The 11,459-nt window shown below is 43.8% G+C and overlaps 1 protein-coding gene across 5 annotated transcripts in view; it reads left to right on the forward strand.

Annotated features, from left to right (window-relative positions):
- LOC125707894 (utrophin-like) overlaps positions 1-11,459 on the forward strand; it is a 62,021-nt gene that overhangs the window by 22,795 nt on the left and 27,767 nt on the right. For all 5 annotated transcript variants that reach the window (XR_007382387.1, XM_048975310.1, XM_048975309.1 and 2 more), the window contains 7 exons: positions 63-217; positions 875-1,031; positions 7,316-7,439; positions 8,370-8,614; positions 8,742-8,885; positions 10,209-10,275; positions 11,060-11,120. Coding sequence is in view for 4 of the 5 variants with exons in the window: in XM_048975310.1 (XP_048831267.1) it covers positions 63-217; positions 875-1,031; positions 7,316-7,439; positions 8,370-8,614; positions 8,742-8,885; positions 10,209-10,275; positions 11,060-11,120 (953 nt within the window). In the remaining variant the exon portion in view is untranslated. The remainder of the gene's footprint in view (positions 1-62; positions 218-874; positions 1,032-7,315; positions 7,440-8,369; positions 8,615-8,741; positions 8,886-10,208; positions 10,276-11,059; positions 11,121-11,459) is intronic.

Here is an 11,459-nt window from a genome sequence, read left to right on the forward strand (position 1 = left end):
AAAACTAAACTCCCTCTATTATAACTTTCTCTCTACTTTCCCCATGATCTTCACTTCTGGAGGACATTCAGCTGGACCTCGACCCCCACGATGTCTTCAGGAACGCTGACCTGGGCCGGTCAAAGGAGGGCGCTACTGAAGATGCATCATTCCCGACACACCCTCCCAGCTGGGTGGTGCAGAGTGAAATTGAGCTGAAGGCCAGGACTGACAGTAGGTCCGTCCACCCACGGATGGAGGGGGAGGGGAGGGCTTAGTCACAATCGTTCACCATTCCAAAGAGCGACATCTGCTGTAAGTACTAAAACACAGCGAGGCAATTAAGCACATCCAGCTCCGATGCTGATTTGGCACGCTCCATCCTAATGGATTATCCCATCACGACGCTCGCATCCAAGCTGCTGTTACATTCCCATGAGCGAATAACAGCTCACAATACAACGGAATTATCCATTATGCATGCAAACGCCTGGTAAATGCCCTGGAAGGGTTTAATCACATTGCTGAGCATCTCTCTCTTCAGCACAGCAAAATAATTAGCGTACATGTACATATAAGTGTAATTTTGTAAGTGGTGCAATGCCTGTATTACATTTCTAGCCTTCTGATGTCTTGTCGCAATTGTTTTGCATAATTAAAATACATTGAGGCTGTCAGAGGGAATATTCCGGAATATCAATCAACACGCATCAGCTTGAAAGATTCTTTTTACAGATTTTGGGACTAACTCTGCTCCCTGGGACGTGAAAATGACGCATAATGTTTACAGGTGGCCTTTCCAGATGATGTGGCAGCTATATGTGGGGGGGGGGGAGGGGGGGGTGGGGAGGAAGGAGACCACATTGGAAGCTGAGATGGGTGATTTTCCCCTCAGGGTGCTCCCAGAGGTCGCTGTAGAGAGGTGGGGTCAGCTCCTATCAGTCCTGGAGGAGCTGTGGAAGTGGCTGTGCCGGATGGAGGAGGAGCTGAATGAGTGCGGGTCCATCGGAGGAGATGGCCTGACCGTACGGCAACAGCACAGCCGCTGCGTGGTCAGTGACCCTTTCTGGCACTTCCATATGTGGACCAGCAGGGGGCAGCGGTTAGCATGGCGTTATAGCCCCTGGACCTGCGACTGAAAGGTAGCTGGTTCGAGTTCTGCTACCACAGCCCCCTGCAAGCCACAAAAATATGATTGCCTTTTCCACCTGTAGCAATAACTGGATCTAAATATGTATGTTGCTCAGGTTATTTGTGTTGCAATTGCAATGATAAGGCAATAGGGTGTAGCAAAACATTTCTGGGTAACTCAAGGTTGGTTATAAAGTGTTTTTCCCTAGGCAGTGGTCCTGGATAAAGGTTCCTTCATTTTTTTTACTTATTGGTACATAATTTTAGTAGATGATGTTTTTTAAGGGCTTCTTTAATTCAGGCTGGAGAATAAATAAAATAAACGCGTTATGTTCTTTTTTTGGCAGGATGTCTAAGAGAGGAATGGTGTTTGTTGAGTATTCCGATTCCTTCTGAGGTGTCATTTCTGACCTCTATGTCACCTCATGCTAACCCTTAGATTTCACGCCCCCTAGTGGCCATCTAACATAATTGTTTCTGACTTCAAGCCATTCTGCCGTAAAAAGCAAAACACCGCAACTGCAGGTTTTCTCAAAATTGAGTTTTGATAGAAATTGAGTTTCTTAAGCTTGGTTTTGTCAACAACAAACTTTAAAACCGTTTTTAGTGTTAGTGCATTTACTGCGTTTTGCCTTGTAGGACAATATTGGCACCTCTACCTATCTGTTTGAATATGTACACCATCAGGAAAAAGGGTACAGCCCTTGTACAGTTTTGGTCTTCAAGGTACAAACAAATTTAATGTACCCCAATCGTACAAAAGTAACTGTACCCTAAAATTAGTACTCATTTTTTTTTACAGCATAAGCGTAGCAATAATTTTGTCGTTTCCATTCGATGTTTTTCTCCATGTATACATCTGTCCAAAGCATTACATACCTCTTAATGCAGTCTGTTGGTAGGAGGTTGTCTGTTGACTAATAAATGAGGTTTTAGGACCAAATGATTTCAGGTTCTGCACTCGATCATTGTCATTCCATCCCGGCATCCTCTAACTTGCTGCCCCCCCCTTGCTGACTCTAAGTTGGATTTGACCCTGTACTAGATAAGTCGTTGAAAGATGAATGAATGGACTTGATGTTACACTATTAACTTGAATTGCTTCAATAAATTGTTCAGCTATATAAAAAAATGGTACAGCTCAAGGCAACTCTCTGTAAGAAAGTTTTTGAAAAAGTAAATTTAAAATATTTCAACTTGCCAGTGTTGATAAGGGATCGTTGTAATCTGTATGCCAACATGTATTAATTTGGAAAAAGAGAGATTTCGATTCTGTAATTTGTTTAACGCCTTTGCCAGAGCGTAAAAAATGAACTTGGGGACATGAAAGTCAGAGAATGTGAACTAGATTTGATGTGCTAACTTTGAATACCTGCTCTTTCAATTCCCACCCTCCACACTGTTTTGTGCCCGTGGATGTAGCTACCTGAATATGTTATGTGGTACGAAAAACATCTGGTTTGAGGCTAATCGTAAATAAATAACTTTGCGAATCCTTAAGTGCAGTGTCCACAAGTGCAAGTAGAGATTTGAAGGCTGTTTTGTTTAATATGGAGTTTATATACATAGGAAAGAAACCACAGAGGTAAAATATCTAGTAGTAATATTTTGTTACGGAGGTTGTTGTGTTTCACAGCACAGTGTCTTGTTGGGTAGTGCTATTTCCTCATATTTCTATGGTTGTGGGTTTGAATCCCACCCTTGGTCTCTGTGTGGAGAGCTTGCAGGTTCTGACCACGTCACGCAGGTGTAGTACAGGTTCTCTGATTTCCTTTTTCTGGTCTGAAGGCATGCATTGAAGTCAACTAGTGTCTCTTTATTACCCATAGTGTATGATTGTGTGTCTGAGCTGTGGTGGATGGGCATTGCATCCGCCCTGCCTATTGCCCTACCTAGTGCCCTGCCTATTGCCCTGCCTATTGCCCTGCCTAGTGCCCTGCCTATTGCCCTACCTATTGCCCTGCCTATTGCCCTACCTACTGGCCTGCCTATTGCCCTGCCTATTGCCCTGCCTATTGCCCTGCCTAGTGCCCTGCCTATTGCCCTACCTATTGGCCTGCCTATTGCCCTGCCTAGTGCCCTGCCTATTGCCCTACCTATTGCCCTGCCTAGTGCCCTGCCTATTGCCCTACCTAGTGCCCTGCCTAGTGCCCTGCCTATTGCACTACCTATTGCCCTGCTTATTGCCCTACCTATTGGCCTGCCTATTGCCCTGCCTAGTGCCCTGCCTATTGCCCTACCTAGTGCCCTGCCTATTGCCCTACCTATTGGCCTGCCTATTGCCCTACCTAGTGCCCTGCCTATTGCCCTACCTATTGGTCTGCCTATTGCCCTGCCTAGTGCCCTGCCTATTGCCCTGCCTATTGCCCTACCTATTTCCCTACCTAGTGCCCCGCCTAATGCCCTGCCTATTGCCCTGCCTAATGCCCTGCCTATTGCCCTGCCTATTGCCCTGCCTAGTGCCCCGCCTAATGCCCTACCTATTGCCCTGCCTAGTGCCCTGCCTATTGCCCTACCTAGTGCCCTGCCTATTGCCCTACCTAGTGCCCTGCCTATTGCCCTACCTATTGGCCTGCCTATTTCCCTACCTAGTGCCCTGCCTATTGCCCTACCTATTGCCCTGCCTATTTCCCTACCTATTGGCCTGCCTATTGCCCTACCTAATGCCCTGCTTATTGCCCTGCCTAGTGCCCTGCCTATTGCCCTGCCTATTGCCCTACCTAGTGCCCTGCCTATTGCCCTACCTATTGGCCTGCCTATTGCCCTGCCTAGTGCCCTGCCTAGTGCCCTGCCTAGTGCCCTGCCTATTGCCCTACTTAGTGCCCTGCACTGCCTGGAACTGGCTTCAGGATCTTTTTGAGTAGGATAAGTGCTTGGAAGATGGATGGATTGCAAGGTTTATTAGTTGATTAGCACTATTCTGTCTAAGCTGTCAGAAAATATGGCATTTGTTAAAACAAGTGGCAAAAAATCAGATCTAGACAAAAATATCTGTGGTTAATTGCGATTGATTTAAACGAGGCTCAGTATGATATCCCATTATAACTTTATGAGTGCTGTTGCTATAAAATGACAATTTCTGCCTACATCAAAGATCTGGAGATATTTAAGGTGATTCAGAGTCATTATCTTTGGAAAAAATATTACCACATTTAACGGGGTGCCTGTAACTTATTCATTTTACGACGTACGATTTTTTCTTCCGTTCATTTCTTTCCTTTACACACTTGCTCATCTTTACCTTGTTAAAGGCAAATGGTGCCTGTTGTCTATTTTCTTTCTCACTTACATGTTTCTCAGACCACATTTTATAACTGCACAACGATAATTCTGTCCGTTCGATTGCATGTTTCACTAACGAGGACCTGCTTTAATATAATTGTTATAATAGAAATTCGTCTAGAAGTTGTATTCTACGTATTTTTTTTTTGCATGTTTTGAATCTGCTTCAGTTTTTCCCCACAGTGCATGATTAAAGTTTGATTAATTAAGCCGTTCGCTTTCTCATAAGCAGCTTTAGAATCGCAATCATTAAACTCATCATTCAGCCTCTTAGACAAGAAAAACAAGGAATAAAAACATTCTGAAGAATGCGAGTTTCACTGACGCCGTCTTATTCTGTAAAATGTGCTTTGTGGCGTTGAATACAAATAAAGAAAACACTAAAAAGCATTACAATAAATGAATGTACATAATTTAGAAATGTATTACTGTTCTGTCATGCTCCTCCAGTCCCATCAGTAAATGCTTACAGTGTTTCTGAACAAATATCCATAGAGTACAGATCACAAAACATCAAGTACATCCTCAACTGTATAAGCCAAAGCCCACCATATATACTCAGGAAGGAGTGTCAGAGTGAGCTGTGCGTCTTTCATTATATACTTCATACTTAAAGAATTTGCCTTTACTTGACTTGCTTTACTGCTTAGCATATTTGAAGTTTTTTTTTTATAAAATTCAGTTTGAGGCCAGTAACCTGCTTCAGAGAAACTCACGGAGAGACCTTGATGGATCTGATGCAGTACGGCAGCTATAAAAAGCGATCTTCCGTTTCATCGTAATTTCCCTGCGTAAGACTAAAAGAACTTGAGTATTACGTTTAATTCTAGCTACAGTAAGACACTGGTGTAGGAATCTTTAAATTTTTTGAGTTTTTTTTAGCTATATCCAAAAAACATAAAAGTAATAGTTTACCAAAAAGGTGTATAGAATTGTGGATATAATATGAAGAAAATGAGAAGCACTTTTTACAGTGTTCAGGGACACTCTGGTTTTGTAGCTCATCCATTTACATTAAATCACCAGATTTAATTTAGCTATTACCCATATGTTGTACTCAAACGGATTCCTGGATTTTTTTCGTTCTTTTTGTAAACACGTCAACATTTTTTGCCGGGAAGCATCTTGTGTCATTTCTGCTAGTCGCAGATATGTTAATGTAACAAAGAGAAATTAATTACATTCTCCCAAAAGTCATTGAAAGCGTCTCGAATAAGCAGAGATTATGCAGTAATTGACTGTTTGGAGAGAAAATCTGACTTTTTATATAACATCAAATGAAGTTCAAGGATAATAATAATAATAATAATAATAATAATAATAATTATTATTATTATTACTTTAGAACACTAAAATCGTCATTATTATATCTTTGCTATAGTAGCACAGTGTATATATAATTACTGAATTTTGAACAGTATTTGCCTTGACATATGCCTTCTTTTTGTGGGTATCCACGTAGAATTGACTTTAATGGAGTTGACTGAACTAATCTTTTTCTAATAGGATAGATGGAGTGAAGCTGTTATCTACAGAGAGAAGGTCTCTGTAGTGCAGGATTATCCCTAGAGCAGTGTTTCCCAATCTGGTCCTCGGGGACAAATGGACAGGCCATGTTTTTGATCCCTCCCAGCTCCCGAGGGAGCAAAAATGTAGACTGTCTGGTGGGGGGCTCGGCAGGAGTAAAAACATGGACTGGCACTGGGTCCCCAAGGACTAGATTGGGAAATACTGGGCTAGAGAACCGACAACAGACTAGAATGTAGGAGCTGGTTTTTAAAATCTCAGTGCTCCTATCGCTCTGTACTCAGGCCTGAGGCTCACATTAAAGGTGGCTGAAATATATCACAGGAAACGACCATTTCAGCTAATCCGCCTGCTACCTTTCCCGCATCAGTGCGGAGAGCGAAACCTGGCACATGTCAGCCATAAAGTTGATTAATTTAGTTCAAACGGCTGATTGCAAATTTCAGAATACAGGTTCACGGTCTGGCTCGTGGGATGGCGTCTTTGAGCCTTTTCAAGGCCAGTCATCCATCCATGTTTGAAGCTGCTTATCCAGGCTCATCATCCTTTGGTGGCAACAGATGTAATCAGTTTGGTGAAATGAATCTGAAGCGCCGGGATGTAGCAGTCAGTCACATTGGCCTGCTGTTTGTTTTCCTGCTATTTAAACTCGTGTTTCATTTTTTGTTCTTTTTGTAAACACATCAGAATTTTTGCTGGGAAGCATCTTGTGTCATTTCTGCTAGTTGCAGATAAGTTAATATAACAAAGAGAAATTAATTACATTCTCCCCAAAGTCATTGAAAGCGTCTCGAATAAGCAGAGATTATGCAGTAATTGGCTGTTTGGAGAGAAAATCTGACTTTTTATATAAAGTCAAGTGAAGTTCAAGGATGATAATAATAATTTTTATAAAAATAATATTATTTAAAAAAGGATTGTGGGCCCCTGCTTTGCTTTGTGATGATCTTTACATGTGGGTAGGTGGGCAATATGGCAAAAATATCGTATCACTAGGTTTTTCATGCAGGATCACGACCCACGATATTATCACGATTCTTTTTGATGTCTGTTTTTTAGACTATTTTGCATCTTACCGCGTGGTTGCAGCAGCTGATGCATGCGTTCCCCCCGTTCTTTCACTGTCAGCATACTCTTTTGGGTGTTTTCTTTTGAGCTGATGAAAAACGTTTGTCGTGCTGCCGTCCGACGTGTGAACCTGATCTTCACAAATTCTGCAAATAGCTGTCATTTACTCTGTGCCGGTCTCGAAAAATTCAGACAAGTTCCATATTACTGATGTTGCATTCATTGCATTCCGGGTCTCAGAGGTGTGAGGCAACAGTGCTAACCACTGCACCACCATGCCGCCCCCTCGTTGACCATCTGATATCGCCAAATTGCACGCCACTCACAGGCCCTGAGGACCAAGCTGGAGAATTATGAGCATGTATTGGTCGGTATACTGGACCAGGCCTGCGCGCTTCTGGCCGACCAAGCCGTGGACGATACGCCGTGGGAAAACTTCACACCCAGACGCGGTGAGCACCTGGCTGGTGGTGCCATGAAACCCTGATGTATTTCGTACTAGTTTGTCCTTGAGTGATACTGCTCTTGAATGAATGTATTTTTACACGGTTAATACGAATTGTAAAGTTATGCAAATGTGACACTAATGCTGTGTATATCCTTCAAAATGAGCTAACGGGCAGGATTTTTGCTGCGAATTTCGTCTTTCTTCTTAAGGTTACAGCAGTGGGGGTTTCTTAATTTAGCCAGTCAAAGTTCTCACTCCTAACGCAGGCAGGCTGTGCTGTCAGGTGGGGAGGGAGTTGGATTTTCAGGGGCGTGAATCAGAGCATGTTGATGGTACACTTCATTGACTCTAGGAAGCGCAGCTTCACTGACTTCGGTGAAACGTGCTGTCAGGCGTTCGGTGGCAGGGATGTAGCATTTTCCTGGGGTGTAGATCTCGGCCTGGGATGTCAGCTTGCGAGCTAAAAGCCAGAATAACAGATGGAGCATATGTGACCATTGAAAACTCAAAGACATCATGTGGCACATCCAGTCGCAGATTGTTTTTACCGCTTCATCCTTAATTATGCTTTTTCCTGAGCAATGAAGCTAGAATATTCTAGAATATTATAGTATAGAAATAGTATAAAATAGTACTAAGAGGTTAAATTCTAATATTGAAGGCATATTTCATTCTATTAATTAAGGGTAAAGGTAAATTAAAGGTAATTATTTAATCATTGGCGGGGCGGGCGAGTGGGGGGGGGCAGAGTGACCTTATAGGTGGGGCCTCAGGAACCCCAAACCCGCTCCTGGGTTTAATGTAAGGTGATGGTGAGCAGAAGTATGAAAACATCAGAGCACACAGCCTTTGGCTCACTGAGAAGCAGCACTGGACTAATGACGGTAATTTTCCAAGTTGTGCCGTGTACCAGCTCCTTCCTTGCTTCTTTAAGAGGCTGCAGGGGAGGAGCTGGTGCGGCTCACGGCCGAGGTCATCCGCAATCGGGTGGAGGCGGTGCGGGAGTGCTGGGAGATCCTCAGCGGCCGGGTGGACAGCTGGCAGAGGGACATGGAGAAGGCCCTGGAGAAGCTGCAGGACAGTGAAGGGACGACCAGGCAACAGACACAGGACCCCCGAGATACCGGGAAGCCTGTGGGGGACATTGAATCCCAACTGGACCAAATTCAGGAGACTATTGTGAGTGTTGAAGCCGTATCTGGGTTTAATATAACTCTGTGCACTTTTCCTATAGGGGACACATAGCACTTTCAGCATCCAGACAATAGCAGACTTTCGCTCACTCGCTACCATCTGATTCTATCAGGTCTTCACGGAGGAAATCGCACCTCTGAAATCTGACACAACGCTTTCGAAGAGCAGCCCCAGCCATCTCCCACCCCTCGGAGCTCTGCTTTCCCAAAACACATCCAGACTCAGTAACCTCAGCCTGCACTGGAAACTCATACAGGTGTGGAAAATTCCTCCTTTTATTTCTACATCCTGATTGGTACGGCATGGTATAGTGGAAAAAGTCACTGTCAAAATCTACGAAAAGCCTGGCCATCCCATGGGTCCTTGGTATCCTAAAGAAAGTTACCATTTCCGAATTTTTGCATTTACCCCCTCCATGCCCTCTGTTCCACCTGGGCCTTGATTTTAACAGGAAGAAATGATCTGTTTTAAATTCCCTCTAAATTGCCAGCACAGATGGCTTTGCCTGGCATCCCTAATGAAAGACTTCGAGCTGTCTCCACTGAATGCCCTTGCATTGTGCTCTGACGAGGTTTGACTCTTCGCTCTCCTCCGGGGTTCCGGCGTGCAGGTTTATTGAGTGCCTCCATCGATTGGTGCTGCTGGAGGACACTGGTAATTAAGCTGCTTCCCCAAAAAGCGAAGCCCGCGTGACCAATTTGTGCCGGACGCCTCCGGTAGCCCCATCCCTGACCTCTTCACGCCTAAGACCAAAGCTGAGATAACGGAACAAAAACGCTTAGGGATCCGGCTTTCTTTACGTTCTGAAACCTGCTTTCAACGTACCAAGGACCCTTGTTGCTTGGGGCCATTTTTTGGTCATATGTCGTCAGTTACCAGGAAATATAAGGAGTGAAAGCTAAGCTTTTGGGAGTTTGAATTACACAAAAAATGTCCTGAGGGCAGAAGGAAAAACTATTGGTTCAGAGAAACAAACAATCAGATTGTGGAAGAGGTGGATCCAAGCAACTAGAGGAAGCGGGAGCAAAACATCTGATTGGTTGGTCCCGTCTTCTCTAGTTGCTTGGACCCATCTCCTCTATAATCTGATTGGTTGTCTCTCTGAACCAATCCATTTTCCTTCTGCCCTCAGAACATTTTTGTGTAAGTAAAACTCCCATGAGTGAAAGCTAACTGTTGTGAATGCTTTGAAGGAGCAATTAGAGGAGCGATTCAGCCTGCCAAAGAGTTGCTGACACAAGAGTTTATACTGCGCTCACCTACACTGTCAAGTTCATGGCCTCTATTTGCTTTAGGGACTTTTAGACTTTATGTGTCCCCATGAGCACGCTTTCCTCATGGCAGATATTCCCAGCCCAGATTCACTGTGAAACACCAGAAAAAAATTTTTATTTAGTGTGAAAAGGGCTTCAAATCCCACACACACAAATAAATGAACTTAACTGGTTAAAAAAATGACTGATTCAGATTATTATTTAACTTATTCTGATTCTGTTTTCAGTATGAAGAGCTTTCTTGGAATATCCAAATCTTGTTAGATGGTGCATTTGTAAAAGGCAGTCTGACTTATGGTCAACAGGTGGCCATGGAGGAGCGATTTGGCTTATTTCACGAGACAGGATGCTCATCTCAGGACTTCCTGTCCAGTAAGGAATTCTTCTGTCTGAACTTCCTGTTTTTGCTGTGCCTTCTTCTGCATTATTAATCAGCTTGATTTTTAAATGCGTTTCCTTTATATTCTGCTGAGCACACAAATTAAACCTGAGCAAAGTGAGATCATCTGCTTTGTTAATAATTCAGCTCCCAATACTTCAGATGGTGATGAAATGATGGTGATGAAATAATCATTAAGCTGCAGTTGACGGATCACTTTATTTTTCCCTCCTCAACTCTGCGTTATCGTTGCACTACTTGTATTGGCTCTTGACCTTTATTGGTTTCCGTCTTGCAACATCCTGGCTAATCTTATTCACCCGGGATATAAATACCACGATACCGACAGAGCGAGATTAGGAGAAAAGAAGCAGAAATGCTGTTTCAGCTGTAAATACCGAACTTGTTAGCATCTTCATGGCCGTAGCAACTGACACGGGTTTCTGCCTTTTAATGGGTTTCGCATTAATTCCCGACCGATCTTCATACTCTTATTCTGGGAATTACGCTTTATTTCATTTAGATTATGTCCTCATGCCATTAGCCAAAGCCGTGACAAACTACCCAACCCCGTCCAGGCGACACATTCCAAACCTGCCCTGCAGGCCAACGTGACGGTTGCATTTCAAATTATTCACGTTATCGTCAAAGTGGCTCATTTTCTAAGACGTTGCATTTTTGTGTAATGCACAGTATAATCTGTCCTACTCGTCTTTTCCTGAGTAATAATTTCCTGTTTTATGTGGCTTTGCACTTTTTTGTTGATTTTTCCCTCAGCTTCTGTTCAACTTCCATGGCAGAGAGCAGTTTCCCCAAACAAGGTCCCTTACTACATAAAGTGAGTTATATTCTGCTCTTCCTCGGTTGGGCGGTGAAATGTGCAGGAGGGGGCTGAAGGGGACAATAATGGGACGAAGAGAGGAGGCATTCAGTGCCAGCAAAGGCCATAAATCACAATGTTTCTGTAGAGGAGCGTGAGCCCAAGGTTGGTGTCACCACTCCAGGGTGAACTTTTCGAGCTCTGACACACCGCGGAAATCTTCAAGATCTGAAAAAGCAGAGAGCTGAGACGCGGCATGCGACGGCCAAGGCTGGCCCCCTTTGTCGATCGGCTTTGCAGGCCGGGAGCTGTAATGCTGGGCACCGTATAACATTCCACAGCATGCTCCGCGAAAAA

The sequence above is a fragment of the Brienomyrus brachyistius genome, chromosome 14 (genome assembly GCF_023856365.1).
Source record: "Brienomyrus brachyistius isolate T26 chromosome 14, BBRACH_0.4, whole genome shotgun sequence".
NCBI lineage: Eukaryota > Metazoa > Chordata > Actinopteri > Osteoglossiformes > Mormyridae > Brienomyrus > Brienomyrus brachyistius.